Genomic DNA, 25,829 nt, shown 5'->3' with positions numbered 1-25,829 from the left:
CACCCTCCAAGCTCTTCTGAATGCCCCTCTTTCCTGCAGCGAATGAGCTGGGGGCACAAAAAGCACTTCCTGCTTCTCCTCTACCTACATGCTGTTACCGGCTCCGCACCCTTCTCCCAAGACCAACAAGATGCTGCTATCTGGGGCCACCAGCCGCTAACCTGGGTACACTGTTTGGAGGGACCTGGCTGGGGCGAGTCCTGCCTAATTTGACTGTGGTTTTTTTCCTTTCCAGACCAGCTCCAAGCAAGCGGTGCAGGCAGTGGCGCAAGAGCTGCTAAAGTTTGTGCACCGCTTGCTTGGAGCTGGTCTGAAAAGGAAAAGGCACTGATTGGGTACATCAACAGCATTGGAAGTCTAAGAATGACTTCTTCTGTTTTTGTTTTTTTTACAATACACCGTATTCATCAGAAATTCTTGAATTAATGCATGCCTCTTAAACTGGTTGCAATCTAGCCTGCTAGACAGAAGGCTGTTTGTAACTTACATGAGATTGCCTTTGAAGGCTATTTAGAAATTGTAGTTGATAGAATATGTAGAATCCCACATAAGGACAGCTGAGAACTGGTAGAACCATATTATACCTCTGTTGCTGGGATTGTTTTGACTTCCAGTAAGTTTCTGAGTCCAATTTAAAGAGCTACTTTTAATCTACAAAGCCCTATATAGCTTTGCTCTTGACTTGGATTTTATTCTATGGTGTTTTAATTTGAATTTAAATTAAAGATTTTATTGGTGAAATAAATAGAATACACCAACAGAAATAAAATAATACAACAGAAGGGATGTCATCAAATACATTACAGTAGACTAAAACATAAAAAATATTTTTTCAACTTTTTTTGTTTTATTCATGTAAGTAAGCTGCTGTAAACCACATCTCCTTTCAGCAGGATGGAAATCTATAAATATGCATAAATATTTGGCCTGGTAGATGTTTTAAGTGCAAACAAGCTTCTACTGTCTGGCCATTCACTTCACTTCTGATTTTCCTTCAGTGTTCCTCTCTTCTATTTGCCCAACCTGTCTTAGCTAACAGCAGTGTGGCCATCGCTGGCTGTTTGGACTGCCTAGTCTGGACGAAGACTATAAACAGGCCACCCAATCACATGCCACAAATCAACAATCCAACAGTATCAGTCAGAAGACTCCAAACCATAATAATGTTGTTGTTTTTTGCTCAGAAAGGTTAAATAGTAAATAGTAAAACTGCTTCAAACAATCCAAACTGCTGATATAACTTTAAAATGTTTTGCATATCCTTACTCTGGAGCAATTTTGGAGTGCTGGAAGGAGAATCCATTTTGCCATTGGTGTTATTGGATAAATATCATTGGATTAAACTCAAAAATATAATGATTGCGATTAGAGCCTGAAATGTTATGCTCCAATCATGTCTTTGAAGTTTTGGGATGGCTTGTGTTTTCTTTCTTACATATAAAATAAGAAAAAAAATCCACAAGGAGCTCTTGGTCAAAATGATACAGTGCAGGTGGTGTTCATAATTTTATTCATTTTGACAAACATTTCAAAATTTAGACATAATGAGGACTTGGATTTATTTTTATGTTCTAATAAAAACCTAATAAAGATAAAATGAGGTAATTTGTTACCTTGTTTTTTAAAACTATCTTGGACTATATTGTAATTAGAAAAGATTATTTTCATCCAGAAAGCAGATGAAGCTGTTCCATTTCCTAATACCATAGGTTTTTTTTTTTAGTTGGCGTTCTTTCATTGAGCTACATATTTGTTAAGTGATATACAGACCAATATGCATATAACTTGGTAATGTCACACTTGGAATACTGCATTCAGTTTTCGTCGCCACGATGTAAAAAAGATGCTGAGACTCTAGAAAGAGTGCAAAGAAGAGCAACAAAGATGATTAGGGGACTGGAGGCTAAAACATATGAAGAACGGTTGCAGGAACTGGGTATGTCTAGTTTAATGAAAAGAAGGACTAGGGGAGACATGATAGTAGTGTTCCAATATCTCAGGGGTTGCCACAAAGAAGAGGGAGTCGGGCTTTTCTCCAAAGCACCTGAGGGTAGAACAAGAAGCAGTGGGTGGAAACTAATCAAGGAGAGAAGCAACTTAGAACTAAGGAGAAATTTCCTGACAGTTAGAACAATTAGTAAGTGGAAAAACTTGCCTGCAGAAGTCGTGAATGCTCCAACACTGGAAATTTTTAAGAAAATGTTGGATAATCATCTGTCTGAGATGGTGTAGGGTTTCCTGCTTGGGCAGGGGGTTGGACTAGAAGGCCTCCAAGGTCCCTTCCAACTCTGTTGTTGTTGTTGTTGTTGTTGTTGTTGTTGTTATTACTACTTTGAGTTACCCTCTAAAGCATTGTTTCTCAACCCTCAGCAACTTTAAGATATTTAGACTTTAACATGCTGTCAAATTCACCACCTTGGGCTTGTCGCCTCGTTGGTGTCCTGCAATCAATAAACTAGGTAAGGGAGGGGGGAACAAACGGGCAATAAAACTGAATACCTCTATGGTGGGAAATTGGGAGGGGGGATTAACAGTTGAAGAAGAACAGTGTTTTGGAATCCAGTTCGTGCCTGGCATCTTCAAGGCTGTTTACTGTAAGAATGCAATTTTACCAGTTTAAACCTCAGCGCTTCCCAAAACATCTCGGCGGCGCCAGATTGGCTATATACGGATAGATCATGGGGGGAGTGCTGGGGGAACCACGGGGTTTGTATTGATGCGCAAAAACTTTAGATTCCACTTGACTTTACTGCAATCAGCATCTCTTAGTAAAAGTATCTTTCGCTTCAACCAAATGGAGTTGAGAGTTTTTCTCCCCTAAGGGATCAGGCTTGGGCAGGTCTGATACATGCAGACTGGGGAATTCTGAGAGTTAAAGTTCTTAAAGTTGTTAAGGTTGAGAAACACTGCTCTGAAGTTTTTTTATATCTGACAGTACAGACAAATTTTCAGCATTTATGTTTGTAACAGTAAGTACTTTCTTCTGTGTGCTATGCATTTTCATCATTAAAAATGCTGATGTAAGTTTGCTTAATTTTGGGAGGTGGGTTGGTCTGAAACATTTCAAAACTAAGAATGATCTTCTTTCGTATGCAAGAAAATGAGATTATATCCTGCTCTTCTAGCTACGCTGGAAAAAGATTGCAAATCAGAGTGCTCTGTTAGTTTCCTATTTCTCAGAAAAGCTGTGTGAAATCACCTACCTAATCTTTTGGACCGACTGGTATAGAACAATACCCTGGAAGAGGAGCAAATAGACTTCAAGAAGGAATAATTGATCCTTGAGCAATATTTTATTTTTTCATTATTAAATAGAAGTACATATTAGCCATTTGCATAAGATTCTCTGAGTTTCCTTTATTGATTTAAAAGCATCATCAGTCATTTTCATCAGGTAGATATTATGCCGATTGTAGTGTGTTTTGTTTCTATTTCATATCTAGGAGTATCTTAAGTGTCTTCAGATCATTTAAACTGCTGGTTTTTATTTATTTTAATGGAATTGATTAGTACATTTGGATACAATCATGTTATCTTGAAGTAGTGGTCAACCGTTATCTTAGGTTACTACTGGATTGTGGCTCTATTGTGTTAAAAAATTTTTGCCTTCTATTCAACAGAGGCTGACATAACATTAACTGTCTCGTTCAAAAGAATTCTCTAGGTCCATACAAAATTTGAAAAAGATGTATTGTATTAACAGCACACTAACATCAATTTTCTAAGCAGTTATTAAATATATTGAGTAAATGCATGCTTGGATATAAGTCCACTGAGTTCATCCAAATTACACCAATGAGGTATTCATCCCGTTCTTTGTATTATAATGTTACCCAGCTTTTCTGTATTTTATGCTGGAAACATAAGTACCTTGTGTCTCCTTAAACTAATCAGAATAAGAAGCTACTTTCCTCTGCCAAAAAAATAGAACTATCATTTTTCACATTCTTATATTTTCCAGTTCAGTTTTAAGTCAGATTATGTTACTGTGACTTCTGAATTCCTGAAAATTCTCCGGTCTTTGTAGCTGCAAAAGCCCTCCTGAGCATTTCAAAGAAAAAACGTGAAGCTTTTTAAAGCAGTATGTTTTGTGTTGTGCCTACTAGATACAGTTCACATTTTGTGTGCATGTGATTAGAGTGGGGGGAAAATGCAGTCCGGTATTATGATTTATTGACAAAATCTTTTTCCTGTTGAACACTTGCCAAAAGTAAAAACTACCTCCCCCCTACATATTAGAAACAGCTACTGTTTTAACTGCTGAATAGTCCTATTTCAAATTATAGCAACAGCAACATTAAAACTCACATTAATAATATCCTTCTTCAGCCAATATTACAGAGTAAAACTATTGCTAATATGGCATATGAAAGTTAAAATTTCTTCCATCTGTTCTCAGGTGTATGCATTTATAAATGTAGGCTTTATTATCTTATATTTCAAATGAAAAAAAAAACAATCTAAGACATTTTTCTAGTGTGTATCTAATTTTTTGGCTTGCATCAATCACATTCCAGGACTTCCATGAAGTATATGTTTCTATATTGTTCTATATATGCAGTAGTTTTAAGCATTAATTACTTCTTATAAAAGTTGATTTTCTGTACTTCTACAAATAATTTTATTTTGACAGAATGTTAAAAAGTCCAGTGGTATCATTATGATCTATTTCTAAGAATACAGACAAAAAAGTATACAGTCACTTGCTAGAGTTATGTCAATATGGATTTCTTCATAACCAAGCAAAGTTCATTTAAGTAAACAGGAAAAAGATGGAACAACTAGGAAAATAAACGTCACTGTAGAAATTACCACAAAATTCATGCATTAGGAAACCTAGAAGTAAAATATAAAGAGCTGCAGAATCTTAGTTTAGCACTAGAATGTGTGTAACATTTTTCAGTGCTTACTGTTTTGTATAGATCTTATAAACGCCAGTTTTTGACAAGTGTCTTAAATCCCAAGGAAATTCCAATTCTTATTCTGGGTACCAAGGATCAATTATCCATGATGACTCTATTAGTTTTGTCTCCTTTGATCATAGTAGGCTAGTGTAATATTTTAGTATAAACCAGGGCTATCACTTACGCCTTTTTTTAAACTGTTCATAGATGTTTGAAATGGAACATTAAAATCTGTAATGAAGTCATCTTCTATTGAAAGACAACTGAATAAGAAGAGCTAGAGCATTCTTACCCTGGAAGGATTATGGTGAAGAATTGCCAGTTTATAACAGTTGACTTTTTCCCACTAATGATCAACATCAGCCATCACTAAGTTGTTCAATGCTTGTCATATCACCTATCCTTGCTAACCAAAAAAGAAAACTAAAATAGCCAACAAGAAAAAGAATATAATAGGCAGGCATCATATTAGGTCCTGTGAGATAGAAACAAATTAGAAACTGGCACGACATACATATGGTTGCTGTTGCTATTGTCATCTTCTTCTTCATCATCATCATCCAGTGTATATTGGTGCAAGATTTTAAACAGAACCAGGAGTTGGAATTGCAAAGAGTACTTTGGAAGTTTTCATCTCGGAGTCAATATAGCTTTTCTAATTTCTTTTAGTGATCTAATTTAAGTCATTGATACATTGTTGGAATGAGTATGGTACTGAAAAGTTTGTGTTCAGCAGAGTGAATATATACTAAACTTCAGAAGAATATTATTTTTATATATATAAATAAAATATCCTTCTGAAGTTTAGTATATATTCACTCTGCTGAACACAAACTTTTCAGTACCATACTCATTCCAACAATGTATCAATGACTTAAATTAGATCACTAAAAGAAATTAGAAAAGCTATATTGACTCCGAGATGAAAACTTGCAAAGTACTCTTTACAATTCCAACTCCTGGTTCTGTTTAAAATCTTGCACCAATATACACTGGATGATGATGATGACGAAGATGACAATAGCAACAGCAACTATATGTATTATATTATATTATATACATATACATATACATGTTTTCTGAGGTTTTCGCGGGTGTTTGTATGTAGGTCTTTGGTTATTCGGGTTTTCTCCCGCGTAAAATTGGAAGTGTCTTGGCGACGTTTCGATGAAGTCTCATTCGTCATCTTCAGGCTTCAGCTTCGTGCTTCTGGGAGCAATGTGTGATTGTAGCTGTTTCTTCCTTTTTAACTGCTAGTTAAAAACCACTAACCACTAGCAGTTAAAAAGGAAGATATATATACGGGACATGGTGGCTCAGGAGCTAGGACATTGAGCTTGTCAATTGAAAGGTCGGCAGCTCAGTGATTCGAATCCCTAGTGCTGCTGTGTAATGGGGTGAGCTCCCGTTACTTGTCCCAGCTTCTGCCAACCTAGCAGTTTCGAAAGCATGTAAAAATGCAAGTCGAAAAAATAGGGACCACCTTTGGTGGGAAGGTAACAGCATTCCGTGCGCTTTTGGCGTTGAGTCATGCCGGCCACATGACCACGGAGACGTCTTCGGACAGCGCTGGCTCTTTGGCTTTGAAACAGAGATGAGCACCGCCCCCTAGAGTCGGCAACAACTAGCATGTATGTGTGAGGGGAACCTTTACCTTTATATATATATATATATATATATATATATATATATATATATATATATATATATATATGTGTGTGTGTGTGTGTGTGTGTATACACAGACGCACACACAGACACACACACACACACACACACACAGAGGTCCAGTAGGTTTTTGGCTTAGTGAAAAAGGATTTGAGAAAAAAAAACAAGGATCCAACATAGTAATGCATACGAGCAGCTATCCCTATCCTAACATTCAGGCAATGCAACAAATTTTAAAAGGATATTAGGAGATTAAGAGAGTTAGCCTGGAATGGAAGTATATAAACGGAATTGAATTTATAGATAATATAGCATCATGTTACATTTGGGTTTGAGGCTTTAATATGAAAAAAAGAATATTATCCTCATATAGGAAATGTCACTTGTAATATACCGTGATATATAAAGTCTTTTTACAATAAAAAGTAATACATCAACTTGAGTTCAACTCCTAACAACTTCATGGGTACTTTTCTCACCAATAGGACCTACTGTATGTAGGTTGGTTTGCCTTATTTTCAACCTAGCCTATAGCACTGGAATTTTCTGAAATTCTCCTCCAGATGTTTGTCAGGCCTAACCGTCTTTATATTCCAGGTTGATTTAGAAAAGATTGATTGGAATAGCAATTGTCAAGATAAATTCAGCAAAATGAAAATCTTAAGCCAACTGGTCAAGGAAAAGTTGTATTTAAAATTATCTTAAATTCTAAATTTAGTTGATGTGTCATACATTTGCATTGTGAGGGTTTTTTTTTCTGTACTGCTAAGGCTACTTTAAATAAGTATAGTTCTACAAAATACCACATTGCCATTTCAGTTCTAATCTTGGTTTTTTGTTCACAGTTGCAACAAGCCTCTGAAGTTTCTCAGATGAGAGGTGCTAGAGTAATCTCTGCAGAAGATCTTATTTTTTTGATGCGCAAAGATAAGGTACAATAGTATAAATTAACTGATGCTATAAATTAAACCATGAATTAGTGTTTTCTATAGTCATCCAACATGACACTTCAAAAATTATAATTCAGTCAACATCATACCAATAAGATACAGTAGCTCCTCCAATACCAAAAGTCCTCTTCTCCTACTCTCTATGCTGAAAAGGAAAAAATAGTTATTTCATCCTACCCCTTATTTATAATATATGCTCCAACTGTTTGTAATTGTGTTTTGCAATGTCATTTATCCTACTTACTTTAGAAGGAAGAAATAATTGCAAGTGGAGGGTTTTTTTTTTTCATCGTGTTTTTTTTCATCATGCGGACATTTTCAGTGGCTGACCTTCTTGCCCTACGAGATTCCCCTCTCTCATGGGTTTGGCCCTCTACGTTATCGAGGGCCCATCTTGAGGACGGGTTTTGGAACCCCGAGAGGTGGCATGCCAAGAATAGGAGACTTAGGGGATTTTCAATTAACTGTTTTAACCGATTTTTTAAGGGGAGTTTTAATGGGAATTTTACGGGGAGGGTGGAAACTGATGGGTTGGGGGGGAGGGGGAAGAATGGGTGGGGAGGGAAACCCATCGGGGAGGGAGCCAAGTCCAGTGTGCATTCGCGGCATTAAGTTAGGTCCAAGGGAGGTGGGGAAGGGTTTCGTTCCAGTTTATCAGGATTGTGCTATTGACACGGTAAGCGGGAGAGGCAGATATGACGGAGGGGGGGGCACATCAGGTTTCGGGAGTACACCCTTGCTATTTAAGAGCGATCGCATGCTCCAGCCTCCCTGCTTCTTCCCGTTCCCCGGGTGGCCAGAGTTCTCGGGATTTGGGCCTCCGGCTGATGTTATGCAATGCAAGGTCCGGGGTTAGCAAAGCCCCCCTGATCTTAGATCTAATTCAGGAGGGGACCACGGACGTTATGGGCATTACGGAGACCTGGTTGGGCACGGAAGGGGGGGTTCCCCTAGTGGAGATGTGCCCACCAGGTTTCCGAGCATTCCAACAGCCGAGGGCCCAAGGTGGGGTGGCGGGGTGGCAGTTATTATTAATGAAAGCCTGGAACCGAGGGAGACCACTGTGCCTCAGATAGCTGGTTGTGAATCCTTCTATGTGAAGTGGGGTCGTAGGACTCAGGTGGGCTTGTTGATCACGTACCTGGCTCCTTGCTGCGTGACAACAGCCCTGCCCGAGCTGTTGGAGTTGTTGGCCGGGTTGGCAGTTGAAACCCCTAGACTGTTGGTCATGGGAGATTTCAACTTGCCATCAACTGGCGTGGCATCCTCGACGGCTCGGGAGTTCATGGCTTCCATGACGGCCATGGACCTGACTCAATTAGTGGACAGCCCTACCCACATCGGGAGAGGCACTCTAGATCTGATTTTTGTCTCTGGCCAGTGGACGAATGATCTGATTTTAAATGATTTAGTTATTGAGCCTTTGTCATGTTCAAATCATTCTCTTCTTCGTCTGGACTTTCGGACCGCTACTCACCACCGCAGGGAGACGGAACCAATGCGTTGGTTCTGTCCCAGGTGCCTGATGGACCCAGAGAGGTTCCTGACGGAGCTTGAGCCGTTTCCCGAGAACCTGGCCTACGGCACGACTGAAGAACTAGTCGCGGCCTGGGAACAGGCTGCGGCTGGAGCTTTGGACCGTGTCATGCCTTTGCGGCCTCTGACCCGGCGCAGGTCTCAACCAGCTTCTTGGTTCTCCGAGGAGCTGAGGGAGATGAAGCGCCGGAGAAGACGCCTAGAGAGTGCCTGGAGATCCAGCGTTCTGAGGCTGACCGGACACTAGTTAGGTCCTACAGTAGGACCTACCTAGTGGCATTGAGGGAAGCGAAGCGTTCTTACGTTTCCTCCCTCATTGCGTCGGCAGATAACCGCCCGGCCGCCCTGTTTCGGGTTACCCGCTCTCTCCTTCAACAGGAGGGGCGGGAGGACCCATTACAAGGGCGTGCCGAGGAGTTTAACGGTTATCTATACGATAAAATCGTTCAGCTTCGGGATGGATTGGATCAAAATTGGATAGATCCAGGCGAGGGTTCCGAGATTCATCTTGTTGAGACCGTTTGGGATGGTTTTGACCCTGTGACTCCCGAGGACATGGACAGGTTGCTGGGAAGGTTGAATGCCACCACATGTTTACTGGACCCGTGCCCCTCCTGGTTGGTGCTGGCCACGCAGGAGGTGACACGAGGCTGGCTCCGGGGGATTACAAATGCTTCTTTGCGGGAGGGGATCTTTCCCGCTGCCTTGAAAGAGGTGGTGGTGAGACCTCTCCTCAAGAAGCCTTCCCTGGACCCAGCTGTTTTAGGAAATTACCGTCCAGTATCCAACCTTTGTTTTACGGCGAAGGTTGTAGAGAGTGCGGTGGCATGTCAATTACCCCAGTACCTGGGTGAAACCATCTATCTAGACCCGTTCCAGTCCGGCTTCCGGCCCGGATACAGTACGGAGACAGCTTTGAACGCGTTGGTGGATGATCTCTGGAGGGCCAGGGATAAGGGTTACTCCTCGGCCCTGGTCCTATTAGATCTCTCAGCGGCTTTTGATACCATCGATCATGGTATCCTGCTGCGCTGGTTGGAGGGTTTGGGAGTGGGAGGCACCGTTTATCGGTGGTTCTCCTCCTACCTCTCTGACCGGACGCAGACGGTGTTGACAGGGGGGCAGATATCGACCCCGAGGCGCCTCATGTGTGGGGTGCCGCAGGGATCAATTCTCTCGCCTCTCCTGTTCAACATCTATATGAAGCCGCTGGGCGAGATCATCAATGGTTTTGGGGTGAGATACCAACTGTACGCTGATGATACACAGCTGTACTTTTCCACCCCAGGTCACCCCAATGAAGCTGTCGAAGTGCTGTCCCGGTGTCTGGAAGCCGTACGGGTCTGGATGGGGAGGAACAGGCTCAAGCTTAATCCCTCCAAGACAGAGTGGCTGTGGATGCCGGCACCCCGGTACAGTCAGCTACAGCCGCAGCTGATTGTTGGGGGCGAGTCATTGGCCCCGATGGAAAGGGTGCGCAACTTGGGCATTCTCCTGGATGGGCGGTTGTCTTTCGAAGACCATTTGACGACCGTCTCCAGGAGAGCTTTTTATCAGGTTCACCTGATCCGCCAGTTGCGCCTCTTCCTGGACCGGGATGCCCTATGCACGGTCACTCATGCTCTCGTGACCTCTCGCTTGGACTATTGCAATACTCTCTACATGGGGCTCCCCTTGAAGAGCATCCGGAGACTCCAGTTAGTCCAGAATGCAGCTGCGCGGGTGATAGAGGGAGCGGTTTGGAGCTCCCATGTATACCCATCCTGCGCAGACTGCACTGGCTGCCTTTTGTCTTCCGGGTGCGCTTCAAGGTATTGGTGACTACCTTTAAAGCGCTCCATGGCTTAGGACCAGGATATTTACGGGACCGTCTACTGCCATCTTCTATCTCCCAGCGACTGGTGCGTTCTCACAGAGAGGGACTCCTTAGGGTGCTGTCAGCCAAGCAATGTCGACTGGCGGCCCCCAGGGGGAGAGCCTTCTCTGTGGGGGCTCCTACCCTGTGGAACGAACTTCCCCATGGACTTCGTCAACTATCCGACCTTCGGACCTTTTGCCATGAACTTAAAACCTATTTATTCCGTCTAGCTGGACTGGCTTGATTTTAAAATTTTTAATTTGCTTTTATGGGTTTTAAATTTTGGTAAATTTTTATAGGGTATTACTGTATTTTAAAATTTTTGGCCAATCGAATAAGTTTTTTAAGCGGTTGTTCTTAATATTATATGTATTGTTTTCTTTGTATTTTATTCTGGCTGTGCACCACCCTGAGTCCTTCGGGAGAAAGGCGGTATACAAATTAAAATATTATTATTATTATTATTATTATTATTATTATTATTATTATTATTATTATTATTATTAAAAATCTTAAAAGATACTGGTAAAACAGTAAAAACTCCTTAACTTTCAACATTCATACTGAAAGCTGTAATAATGGGTATAACAACCAACTTTTATGGCTAAACCTTTTTTCCTCAGTAGCTAAAATTATGGTTCTTAGTATGTTTCTGTGTCTGTGTATAGAAGGGAGCAGAGTAATGATTTTAGTCCAGAAAATGGGAAGTGGGATATGCCAAGAATTTGGTGCAGGATTTTAGAAGGATTGTCAAACTGTTTAGAAATTGACTGCTATAGAAAAATTATGATCAGCCTCACTGATAGGATTTCCCATGAAACTTCTAGAGAGCCCTGAGTTCAGCCAGTGGGAGAACACTGACAGAATGAGTCAAAAGTTTCCTTCATGAAAAAGAACCCATCCCAGCTCCACCTCAGGCGCATATGCTTCAAGTTTTGCAAATTGCAAAATGAAAATTTTTCCATTTGAGTTATATTGCGGCTAAACTAGAAAACAGGAGAAACTGACTGTATCAACTGGAACATCCACATGTTCTCTTTTACTGGAGGTCTTCAGAATGGTCATCCATCAGAAATACTCTAGTGGATCATGCACTGAATAGGGAATTGGACTAGATAATACTAAACTCACTTTGATTTTATAATTGTATGAAAATAATGTCAACTTTCCAAAGAGGTTGATTTTGTGGGAACATAGCAGCACAACTCTGATGCCAGATCAGTATAAATGTGGATAAGAAAAACCCTCTGACACATTACTTTCCCTAAATACTGCTTTATGCTCTTTCTCTCTCCCTCCCTCTTTCTCCACTCCAAGTCATGTAGTTTAAAATGAGTGAAGCTAAGTTTATTAAGGCTAATAAAAGACCATCATAATCAAAGTTTTAAAGGAAAATGTCTGTAAGACCTGTCACCAAAATACATGCAAAATTAGGGGGAAAATGTTCCCTGGGTGTCATTTGTCCCCTTGATTATTGACAGATGAGAAATATTAGGTCATGATTAAGAAAAAGAAGGGAACAATCAATCAATCAATTTTTATTACAGTCACAGACTAGAAAATAAAAGCATAATAATAATAATAATAATAATAATAATAATAATAATAATAATAATAATAATAATAATAATAATAATAATAATAATAAAAAATAAATAAATAAATAAATAAATAAATAAATAAATAAATAAATGACAGAATAATATATCATGATTGGTGGTGGAATACCAGTGAGAAGTTAAAGTTTACCTAATTTTACATACAGCATAGCAAAATTTGGCCACATTCTGAGAAACTACTCTATACGGATCTGATAGCAGTAGTTGCACATAAAAAAAGATCAGTATTTCTTCGATAATTTATTAGGCAAGGTATTATAAATTGAGTCTGTGGGTCCTTATAGAAGATGCAGTACAAGAGAATGTGAGCTATAGTTTCAATATGCCCTTGTCCATAGGGGCACAGTCTCAGTTCATATGGTATTTTTTTGTATCGGCCCTCCAAAACTACTGTGGGAAGTGCATTGCTGCACACTAAGGTTAATGCACTTTGGATTGGGGGACAGTTATTTGGTATAAATATCTTTCTGCTTTAAAAGGGGGAGTTTGATTGCTCAAATGAACATTCTTGGGAACAGCCGCCCAATCTTGCTGGATTTCCAGATCTTTAATACATTGTTTAGATGCACTAAATGCGTACTCATACCCTGTCATTAGAAGCACTTCCCTGGACAAACCAAGATACTAGAGTTTTTGTGAGATGGTCCTGAAGCATCCTGATTTGAAATTGTCTTCTATAAGGAGAGAACTCAAACCTATAGGGAAAAAGAGTAGTTTTAGCCAATGTGCAAAATGTAAAGGTAGCAAGGGAACATAGAATGATTAATAAACTGTAATGATACTAAACAGCTAGCTACCTGAAAGCACCCTGTGAGTGCTTGTCTTGTTCTGAGATAAATTCAACTATCACTAAATTTAAGAAATGAAGGTGCTTGACTACAGCATGCTATTCTCAGAAACTTTTATTCACACACTGAAGTAAAACAAAAAGGAATTTAGTTTCAAACTTCATTTATTTTTCTGGTCTGCTTATTGAACTGACAAAGTAAGGTTTACATGACAAAAAAGTATACTTAGCACAAGAAAAATTAGTGTTGAAATATATCTGCACAAAAGATACACTTGATTTGATATGCATTGTCAGACTTAAGTTTGGAATTTGAGTTTTTGCTAAATTCTGCATTTGGTTCTGTTAGAATAAGTATTGTTAATCTGTGTATATAAATGTGGATATATAATCTAAGATTGCGGTTACAATGCTTCAAATTTCTCCTTGAATTTTGAATGTTAGCAGGCATGTGTCTGTCCATTTTTTTCTTAACTAGAAAAAACTTCGAAGATTACTTAAATACATGTTTTTCCGAGATTACAAATCTAAAGTTGTCAAAGGCATTGATGAAGATGATCTTCTTGAAGGTATGAAGCTTCCAGAAAACTTGTCTTTCTATGGGGAATATTCAACATGTGATCTATCTCTACAGTGCCAAATGGAAATATATTCCTCTTCTAGCTAGCTTTAGACATTCAAAAATAGTACTTCATGGGAAATTTCATTTAAGCCAGTGCTTTTCCATTCCATTTATTTATAAAAGTTCAGAATGTTAGTCCATCAACCATTTGATAACCAGAACTGTTAATATCCACAATTAAGCTTAGCTAAGGCATTGGTACTGATTAACAGTCTTTTTAATTTTACAGTTTACATTTTCAAATTACTTTGAACTATAATTTAATTAATTTATTAGAAAAAGTATTGTCAGAACCATCCTTTAATACTGATCTAAAATTAAGATGAATGTTTGGTAAGTACTTTTTTTTACATTTTAATTAGTTACTAGATTTGTAATCACTATAATTTTGCATTTCCCCTAAAATTTACTTCTATGGGATTTCCAGATATCTGGGATCTATTTTAAAACCCAAGTGTTTAGTGTGAATGTAAATGGATTTGCAAGAGAATATGAGACAACGGTGTTATATTGATAATTGGAAGAGAGGAAGAAAACAAAGCAAACAACCAAAAAGCATCTGATGATTGAAAAGGTTATAGGATATAGGTTACTGGATGCATTGAATGGGTAATCAAGAGAAAGAGAGAACATTTCCAAACGTAACATATTTCAGGTTGTACTCACAACAGCCTTCCACTAGCAATTATATCCTGTGAATACCACACTGATTTACCGTGAGTGGAAATGAGATTGATAGGAGTCATTTATGTTGATTTCTCCCTCTTCTTTCACTGATTTCAGATCTAATTTTTAAAAAAATCAAGAATGTGCAGTCAAAGCAGTGCAGGTAAGATGGAGAAATCAGGCAAAAGTAAGATCATGACCATACTTTCTGACTGAAATGAACATATAGAAGTGATTGTTTTTTCAAGGAGCCTTAGATTCATCCTTATCAGAGTGTCTTCAGTATATTAAAAGGTCCAAAGTTCAGTGATACTCCTCATCTTTCTGATATAAGTGTGCAGGAGTCACGGTGTATGTAGTTGCAGCTGGCTCGATTTCAGCACTTGTTTAGAAGCTTTCATGGAATCCCTTTTTTGTATCAAAACAGCTGTCTGTTTTCCTTCTCTGGTCTCTTTCAGACAAATTCAGTAGCAGCACTAACAAACGTCAGAAAACTGCTCAAGACTTTCTTATTTCTATTGATCAGACTGGGGAGCTCTTGGCCTTGTTTGAAGATGATGAGATAGATGATGTAAAGCAAGAGAGAATGGAGGTAAATTCTACCCTTTTTTCTAAACAAAGTACAAAAACTATTTACTTTACATAATTAAATTACATTAAAATAAATTAAATTAAATTCATTTAGTCCAATTCCTTGCTTTATAGGAGAATTCTTCATGCAGGGCATTTATCCATATGTAATACTGGCCTTCTTAACACACAGTAAATGTGAGATCAATATGAAAATTCTTCGGCCAGGCAAATATATGCTAAAGGAAAAGGCAAAACAATAAACATAGATTCCAAGTCCCAAATATATTATTTTGCAGGATTCACTTATAAAAGATTTCTATCAGTATTTTGGAATTCCTTCCCTTGTTTTCATCATTTTCAATTTTTATATTTTAAATTTTATGAGGGTAAATAGGGTAAATTTTAGGATAAATCAGATAAATAAATATAAAGCAAAAAAAAACCTATTAAAACTTAGAAAAAAATTATTGTGTTATAAGTAAATAACTGTTAGTTACTACTTTGGTTTTTAATCTGTCTACTTTTAAGCAGGCAGATCAAAACTAGCAAGGAGAAATTTGCAAAATTGAAGGGTAGTGCTGACTCAAGTAGAGCAGAGAGGATGAGGAAAGGAGAGGCGAGCCAGGAAATGTGACAAGTACTACCATCTTGTCAGGATTAGCAGAATAAGGCAAAGAAGATAGTAGAAAGTACGTTACATGGTATACAGCCAGCATTACTGAAGTTACTCCCATATAAATACTAAATATCCTTCCATCTGAGTTGGAAAGGTTTCATACAAATGCCATATCTTCACTTTAAGATCAGTACAAGACTAGCATTTTGTTGTTAATTAATTTACTGATTAGTTAATTGACCATGTCAAGATACATCACAGCATCAACTAACAACAGGATAAAATAGTTATAAGTTTTCTAAATAAATAAATAAGTATACAAATTACAGAGCAATGTGTATAGTATATATTCAGAAGTATATTCTGGAACAGCAGCCGCCAACCTTTTGGGTGCCAGGGACCGGCTCCATGGAGGGTGGTTTTTCTGCATACTTGGGGGGTGGGCGTGGTTTCACATGCTGCCTGGATCCTGTTCATGCGTGGATGGAGCTTCAATTGCTTGCATGGCCCAGTTCCTGGCAGCCCACAGAACGGTGCTAGTCTACAGCCCAGAAGTTGGGGATCTCTGTTCTGGAAGATTTCCAAGGTCCCTTCCAACTCTGTTGTCCTGTTATACAGATAAGGACATAACATCTGCACATGATTCCAATTTTTCCTATGTAACAAACTCTCAACTGAACAGCTTTATATAAGAGAAGGAAGTAAAACAATTGGTTTTAAGGGGCGTGCATAAGAGCACCAGCGTGCCTACTGTTCCTGTCCTAATGTTCCCTTTGGTTGTATTCACTTTGTGAGGTTATTTCATGCTTATACTTATACATATTGTTGTGTTTGACAAAATAAATAAATAAATAAATAAATAAATAAATAAATAAATAAATAAATAAATAAATAAATAAATAAATAAATAATAAAATAAAATTGGTTGTTGCAGTTCCAATAGGCTGTTCTATGCATAAATTCTAAATACAAAGTTCTAATCAATCTTTACTGCGTTCATTGACCAGTGCTGAAAGTTCTAAATAAAAGGCCCTTGCTGGGGCTTATAACTGGCATTCGAATAAGACATATGCAATGTCTTCTATTTTTGTAAATGTATCATATCATGGCACTATTTCTGTTACAATATTTGAGGTTATTTGTCATGATCCCTTGCTTGTAAGTTAACTGAAATTATATGGTTATGGTATATTCATGGCTGCAAAAAAAAAAAAAAAGCTATAGGAACTAAATTTTCAAAGTAGCTATACATATATGAGCTAAGATATGTGAAATGTTTAGAAACAATGATTCTCTGATTTTATAATCTCTGAAAGTTGCTATTTCAGCTGCAGTGCAGCATGTTTAAAATAAAATTGGAATAAGTTAGCTATCTTAATTTAAAATTATCTTTAAATTAAGCAATGTTTTGTTTTAATTTTGATATTGGCCTTCCAAATTATTTCTTCTATATTTTGGGCTTCATCTACATGTTCTGTTGCCATAAATTTTGATGTACTGTATATGGCAGCCCTGAAGATGCTCCCAAAAATGGCTTGAGGAGACCCTAAGTTTTGATTGGTTTGGGTCTGTAACTTGGAACCCTGATAACCTAGAGATATGAAATCTGATCCATTTTTTATTGTTAATCTGTACAATTCAGAGGTGGGATTCACTTACCTTCCCTACCGGTTTGCAAATGTGAGCATGCGTGCATAGTCATGCATTACGTCCGGGCGGGTAGGTGAAGCCTCCCGCAGTCACCTCTGCCAGTTCGTGCAATCTGGAGAGAACCAGCTGAATCCCACCACTGGTACAGTTCTAAAGCTAGGATTTTTGTAAAATATTTTAAGAATGTTTCTCATCTAAACAAAAGAGAAAAATATTTAAGGCACAAGAAATAGAAAATAAATGTTTAATATAGATTGGGAATATGTTGTTTTTGATAACTAATCTTTTTAGTAAATATATCTGAGTGATTGACTGGATGACCTACTGGTGACTATGTTGCCTCTGTAGTAGCAGCTGAAAGGATAAAGAGATACTATATTGTAATGAACTGATGTGAGTTATTCCAAAGAATTCATTTTTATAACAATATTGCTCTTTTTAAAGAGCAAATAAGACTCTTATCCCAAACATAGATATCTAGGAGTCCAGTTGAACTGAGTACAAATGCATAATTACTTTTTAAGAATCATAAGACAGTAGTTTTCAGTTCCAATGTTATATTTGAATTTTTGACAAAGGCAACCCTCACTTTGAAACTTTATATGTTGTTCCAATGAAGATGAATGGCAACATCTGCAAAGCAAGTTTCTATCAAGCTAGCCATATGTTCAACACAATGATATCTAAATTTATATAGCTTTCCTGGCCTCTAGGCTAATTTGTATGGGTGCCAAATCTTTCTTTGGATTCTGGGAAGTACTAGTTAAAATCTTCATAGCATAATTTTTCCTCCCTACTTTTTTCTTTTGTAACCTCAAGAGTCACAATATAGGCAGCTTTGTTCATTCTTATTGACATATTTGCATTCAGTTTTCCTCTTAAATTTTTAACAGAAATTTGGATGTTCTGTGTGGACATATACACATTCTACACATATTAGTTACTTGTTTCTCTCTCTGCTTCTTTGTTTGTTAGACATATAACACAGTAATAATTATTAACCATATATAGTAAAAGGTGTAATAGTATACTTGATACTTGCTATATCTAATTAATGAGATTTAAAGTACCTGAGAGAATGTTTGAAACTGTCTCAGTATGGTATTTCTGTTGAGGTAATAAGCAACGGATGCCCATTGGTCAACTTTTGAGAGATATTTTCTAAACAGAGAACAGAATGACTATGGATGAGCAAAAATGCAGTGGGAATGCAAGTGACTTGCAACTTCCTACTGGCTTCTCCATTAAGTTTCCTTGTGGGAAGCTGGCAGAGAACATCAGAAATCCATCCTCCCTCCCTCCCTCCCTCCCTCCCTCCCTCCCTCCCTTCCTTCCTTCCTTCCTTCCTTCCTTCCTTCCTTCCCTCCCTCCCTCCCTTCTTCCCTCCCTTCCCTCATTTGATCACACGATAGTTCAATAGTTGTCAATACGACTATTCAATTGCCAAATACCCAAATCAAGATTGTGAAGAAGCTGCATTGGCCAGAATGTTGAGTTTGAAGTTTGAGTATTCAGTGCCTTCGTAATTTTGAACAGTCGCTGAGCAAATGGTCAGTAAAGAAAGACTAACTATAGTCACAATTAAGAAATCATAAACTGTTGCCACATTCCTTCTTTTCTTTCCTTTTTATCACAAATTTGCCGCTCTCTTATCTCAAAAGTCATGATATGATATACATTGAAGTTATTAACTGGGCTGTCAATTATGCTAATTTTAGATTGCTTCAACTTTAAGGTTAAGAACCAAAGTATGCCAATAATAATTTTATTAATGTAATAGTTGCCACTTCCTACTAATTAATGAAGGGAAAAGATTTTAAAATGCTTTGTGGACTGTTTTACACTAGATCAATTATAGTGTTGTTTCATAACATAAATTATGAAATAAAAGTTACGTTCTGCTGGTTTTATTTTCATAGATTTCCTTGTTTGTACAATATGTTATTCTTATAAAGAAGAAAGGCAAGATCAGAAGGACAATTGGGATCTGGATATAACAGAAATTAAGTGTTATCATTTTATGTATATTTGCTATAATGTAATGTTACTTTTCCTTCATTCATGATTTAACATTACAAAGCAAATTATGGATAAAACTAACTGGGTTTCTTCCTGGCTAAAATACGCAAATCCAATCTTAACACATTTAATCATGATACAGATATAATTCTAAACTATAAATAAATTAAAAAGAGAAAGACAAGGGAATTAAACAATATGGTATAAACTTTTAAAAGTGAGAGAAGCAAAAATAAAATAAAGTTATTTCATTAAATTTGGAATCTTAAAATAGACTAGAAAATGGAAAAACTGCATTCCATTTTCTCAAGGATTGCATGAACAATGAAATATTTTATTATTCTGTATCATTTAAAATGTTTTGGCCTAGACTCTCTAAAAATACTGTGGACATTTAAAACAATGCAGGAAATATATTTCATTCCCTTAAAAAAGTGGTAATTAGTGCATAAAGAAGTATAGAATATCTTATTTGCCATGTTTAGTATAGGTTCTGCATGTTAAATCTTGGAATAAGTCCAGTATATTCTTTAAAATCTTTAACAACCTCCTTTAAAGAATTAGTGTACTTAAATCATGAACTGTGATCTAAAGGCTATGTTCTTTTAGGTATCAATTACTTCAGAAATGTGTGGTTATCTTGGTTTGGCCAGCTGCAAATGGTTTTATTTCCACTTTGCCCTGGGCCAAAAACATGCTAAGTTGTCCAAAGCAAATGATAAACATGGATTTCTGATGTCATTATGGCCCAAACAGGATATGATTGTTTGGCGGTATGGTTTCAGTTATGATGAGTTATATAGAAAACAAATATTGTTTACTCTGCATTTTTAAATTGTCTTTGTGAAATTTTAAATTAAAAATTACAGTTTCATCCCTTTTTATTTCCAAGGGAGATTTTATATACATATATAAAAACATACATACAGTACATATTCCTACATTCATACCCTGATCACCCTTACAGGGTGAGGATTCTGTGCAGAATCTTAGCTGTTCCTAGCACTGCACTCTTCTGGACAGAGAGCTCTGATGTTGTTCCAGGGATTGGTTGGAGCCACCTTCTCTGTTTAGAGTTTACAGCCCAAGTGCTCCTCTCACCCCTGGGACTACTTTGAAGTATGGTATATTAATGAAACAAAGTGAATTTACTTGGATTGAAAAAAACTAGCTCAATCAATTACTTATTAGGGATACTATGCATAGATTATTATAAAGTATATTTTCTGTTAATTAAATGTTCTGATCTAAATTTGAGAACATATATAGATGAAGAAAATGAAAATGTAATATAAATCTTTGGAGATCTTTGCTTTAACTTAGTAGTGTATCCCATTGGTTTACATTGTAAATATCACCACCATTGGGTCTAAAGTAAGGTATATGAAAATAAACTCTTTGGCAACCAGTATAAGTCAGTGTTGCCCAAAATGTATTTTCAAGTACTTTTCTTACTAATGAAAGATTTATCAATATAAAATTTTCACAGCAGATACATTTTAGTATACTTCTAGTTTAATTTTTTTTGCGAAGTATCTAATAAGCAGAATATAGCTTTGTTATTTAGTTTGATACTAATTAATTTGAAATACTACTTATTGGATAAACAGAAAAAGCAAATCAACTGAAGTTAATTTAAATAAATGTTTTAAATAAAAAATAATGTATACAGCATATGCGCCCAGATTGTAGGGATGAGGGGAACAAAATGTTGGCTTGCAAAATAATATCTTTTTTTATTATTATTATTATTATTATTATTATTTATTATTATTATTATTATTATTATTATTATTATTATTATTATTATTATTATTATTATTATTATTATTATTATTATTATTATTATTGGTAACATGAATGTGTGGATAGTTATGAGACTAAAGAAAAACGAATGGGCTATTTGGAATTTTATCTGTTAAATAGAAAAATTCTGTTATTCACTTCCTGTAGAATGCAGTGAATGCAAGACCTTGGGAGACAAGGCCAAAAGATGCTGACCAGGGAACAGTCGGGTAAGAGACAGCATAGCTTCAGCTGGGTAGTGGGTGAGGCAACAGGCTCAGAAGAGACTTTCCCCAATTTCCTGGGCTGTAAAAAAGATGGGGGAGAATTGTATTTTAGACTTGTTAAGATTCTATATTCTAGCTTTATAATAAATAGAATCAGCTCATCTGATTGTGTTTTCTGTTTGGTCTACCTGGAAGCCTGACAAGAAAGGAAGGTAGCACAAGTAAATGTAAAAACTTCAGCACAATTAGTTTGTTAAGTATGCCTGGAGAGGTTTTGGCAGAATTTTAATCAAAAAGATATGAAAAATAACAGGAAGATAAAGTACAGTTTCACATCACACGGGGAGTGGCAGATCAGATTTTTTTTTTTGCTCTTCAACAATTCAGTGGGAACTGTATAAATAATTGATAACGGTTAATAGTATTGTGATAAAATGTCAGTTTAGAAAAGGTGCATGATAAATGTCTATGTTTAACTATGAGTTGAAGGCTGATTGCTAACAGAGTGGACAATGAATTGTGCAACATTGAACAACGGGTAAAACAAGTCCAAATAAGACTTTTCTAGCATTCAGTCCATCCTTATTCTTTGACTTGCCCTTTGGGATAATAGAAAAAAGAGCACCCCCTTCTTCTGGGCAACATTCCTTCAGGTATTTGAAAAGTATGAAAGTATTTCATCACCTGTCATCTTTTCTCAAACTTACATAATTCTTCTTTCTTTAATCTCATGACAACTCATGTTTCTGTTCCCTAATGATCCCCATTGCTTTTTGCTGAGTCTGCTCCAGTCTTAGGTTCCAGTAAGTCTTAGCTTTCTTACATGTTCATCAGAGATGATAAAAGGTCGCTTCAAATTGTTTGCATTTCCAATATACATTTGATACTCTCTTATACATCTTTGATGGTTTATGCAGAGTTAAATGCCAACAGTGCATCATCTTACATATCCTTAATTGTAATCTTTAGTTTCTTCTGCTTCCCTCCAGGGCCCATCCTTCAAAGTGCCATCCTATCATGTGTTTTTTTAAGAATTCAAAATAACAGCATTTTCCCATGGGAAGGATTTATAAAATTAATTTCAAAATCTTATTTCGGATCCATTTGGATCCTTTGTCCAAAGTTCCAGCATGTCCATATAAGCTACATTATGGTATGAGCTTGGTTGAAATCCCTCAACTCTCAACTGCTCAATTCAAGCCAACCGTAAAAATCTCAGTTCCTGCAATCTACTGATGAGGAACAGTTGTCTACAGTACCAGTGAGCGATCCCACATTTTTTTCCTCTTTTTTCTGGAGAGATTTTGCAAGCCACAGTTCATTGTATGGCTGTTGCATTCCCGCTTGTTCAGGGATGTGTAGTTTGCCATGAATCCTCACTGGCAAAGTTTATTTGCAATATTTCAAATTGAGGTTTTTAAAATGCATTTAACAAATACCTCGAAGGTTCTCAGTACAATTCCAGTGAAATATGGGTCAATCTTAATTATCTAGTTTTCTAGGAAGTATGCAGCTAGGAGGTATGCAATGGGGTACCCCAGGGCTCTATTTTAGTCCCAGTACTCTTCAACATATTCATCAATGATTTGGACACAGGGATAGATGGAGAACTCATCAAATTTGCAGACGACACCAAGCTAGCAGGAATAGCCAAAACTCTGGAAGATAGGCTTAAGATACAGAAGGATCTTGACAGACTTGAACATTGGGTGCTATCTAACAGAATGAAATTCAGTGATGACAAAAGTAAGGTTCTACATTTAGGCAAGAAAAACAAAATGCACAGGTACAGTATATGTGGTACTTTGCTTAGTAGTAGTGACTGTGAGAGGGAAGTTGGAGTCCTAGTGGACAATCACTTAAATATGAGCCAGCAGTGTGCAACAGCTGCCAAAAAAGCCAACACAGTTCTAGGCTGCATAAACAGAGGGATAGAATCAAGATCACGTGAAGTGTTAATACCACTTTATAATGCCTTGGTAAGGCCACACTTGGAATATTGCATTCAGTTTTGGTCGCCACGATGCAAAAAATGTTGAGACTTTAGAAAGTATGCAAAGAAGAGCAATAAAGATGATTAGGGGATTCAAGGATAAAACATATAAAGAACGGTTGCTGGAACTGGATATGTCTAGTATTATGAAAAGAAGGACTAGGGGTGACATGATAGCAGTGTTCAGATATCTCAGGGGTTGCCACAAAGAAGAGGGAGTCAAACTATTCCCCAAAGCACCTATTTGGATGAAAAAACTAAAATATTGCATCTAATTTGGCATTTATGTTTTTTCTACATAGAAGAGGTTGAAGGGAATCTGTTTCTGAGCCCAGAAATATTAGAATGGATTACCCTTGGAGCAACCCAGGTTGGGTCAGGAATATCTTTCAGATCCTGAATAGAATTGTCAAACCACATCTGCCCAACACTGCTTTTTAGCCGTGATTCTGCTTTGTTTGTACAGAAAGGTTCTTTGACCAATTAAGTTTGATATGTTATGATAAAGTAAAGAAAACAGGATCATAAAGTCAATACATTATACTCTCTTATTTTAGTAGAAAGTATCTTAAATTTTTCAAAATATCGTCATTGATTTTTTTTCTTTTAAATAAAATTATTTGCTGTCAAATAATTTTATAATGGGGAGCTCATCTACTGACCCTCACTGTATACGGGAAGAAAAACCCTGTGATGAAAAAATCTGAACTGATTCGCAGACAATATTGCATTCTGAATGCTGCATTTCAGGAGTTATTCCCTTAGGATTAAAAAGCACACTATTCATCTGTCACTTTGCCTTCTAGTTTAGGGATAAATTTCCCGCTCTTGAGTGTTACATAGCAATAATTCAGCACCACAGGCACAAAACTGCTTTCATAATACATTTCTTATTTGAATAAACAGTGGAAGACCAATACTTTTAATAGATGAAAATATCCTTCCCAAATAGGCTTCTTGCCAACCAAAGTTGATATGAGGTTCTTTTTGGAGATGTCTCAAAGGCAAATCTCTGACTTTTTAGAAGCTGCTGCAAAATTCATCCTAAGAATGGGTTATAAGCATCTCCTTTCTTAGTACTTCTAAACATTGCTAACATTAAACAACTTTAACTTAGTTATTATACAATAAGTGTTGTGAACAGCAGAAGAATTCCTTTGCCTGCTCTGATGGTCAAGCTCCTGAGAAGATGTACTGTACGGCCAGCCTTTGTGCTTCTAATTATTAAGTATATCCAGAATCTGCCAATGTATCCAGGTGCTTTTCATCAAATACAGAATGTACAGTACATTACATACAAAGTAAGATTTTAAAACTCTATTATGCACATGAGTATCAGGGCATGCAGCTATACAGATATGATTAAATGTAATATTTAATGTTTAAGTGTGTGTGAGGGGGGGGGAGGGAGGGAGGGAGGGAGAGAGAGAGAGAGATTAGTTTCAGAGTGTACAGATGGAATCAAATAATGTAATATATTATTGTCAGTATATAGACAAAGAACAATTCAACCCAAATGAAAAATCATGATTGGTTAAATTCATCATTTAGCTTATACAATAATGCTAAATATTAAAAATATATATTAAACAAGTGATTCAAACTCAGAGACAAATATGGTCTATATTGGTTTAATTTCTTCAAAATTCTGTCGATGGGAATTGGGAGTTTTACAGGTGGGGATTGAAATGGCTTGCCTCCCAGAATGAATTCTCATTTCTACCCTACTTCTTTAAAAAATGTGTGAATACCCCTCTTCCCTAGTGCTATCATAGCATTACTGGACAGTCTTTGGCAGCCCTTCAGATGGTCACACTCTGCAACTCTTCAGACAATTCCGGAAATTCAGTCCCATGTAGAACACGTAGAGTTCTCTGTTGGCAGACCTATTAACTACCCATTACCAGGATAGTCTTGCCAGGATTCTACTTCAGCCTATTTGTCTTTATCCAACCAACCACTATATCTGGCCTTCCATTTCAATTAAACACAGCCACATTTAACTCCTGTGTGTGTATATTAGAATGGAGTGTTATAGTGAATCCTAATCTTTTCATGATCACACGTAACAGCTTAATATAAATGTAAGTTGCACTGGGGACAAAGTAGTGGTTTGTGGTACTCCGCAGCTGCTGGGAAAAGGAACAATTGCGGGCCAGTGGAACTTACTTACCAATTCCCTACAGAACAGTATTTCTAGTTTGGAACCTCAACTAAATTCTTACTATGCACATGGCATAACCTTTTGAATCTATAAACAGGTGTGTGTTGAAAGTTCCTAATCAAGTCTCAAAACTGTAAGCATTTTTATCAAATCTGTATTATGCCTGTACCATGAGAAAACTATGACTAGATCT

General features: G+C 37.1%; 1 protein-coding gene across 6 annotated transcripts in view; it reads left to right on the top strand.

The window, feature by feature from the left end:
• The window catches only part of SUPT3H (SPT3 homolog, SAGA and STAGA complex component), a 291,243-nt gene that overhangs the window by 166,017 nt on the left and 99,397 nt on the right, over nucleotides 1-25,829 (top strand). For all 6 annotated transcript variants that reach the window (XM_058183513.1, XM_058183548.1, XM_058183522.1 and 3 more), the window contains 3 exons: nucleotides 7,417-7,503; nucleotides 13,800-13,890; nucleotides 15,068-15,201. In XM_058183513.1, coding sequence (XP_058039496.1) covers nucleotides 7,417-7,503; nucleotides 13,800-13,890; nucleotides 15,068-15,201 — 312 coding nt within the window. The remainder of the gene's footprint in view (nucleotides 1-7,416; nucleotides 7,504-13,799; nucleotides 13,891-15,067; nucleotides 15,202-25,829) is intronic.

This window comes from Ahaetulla prasina, chromosome 1, assembly GCF_028640845.1.
Source record: "Ahaetulla prasina isolate Xishuangbanna chromosome 1, ASM2864084v1, whole genome shotgun sequence".
NCBI classification, from domain to species: Eukaryota; Metazoa; Chordata; class Lepidosauria; order Squamata; family Colubridae; genus Ahaetulla; species Ahaetulla prasina.
This window is presented reverse-complemented; position numbering and strand designations above follow the sequence as displayed.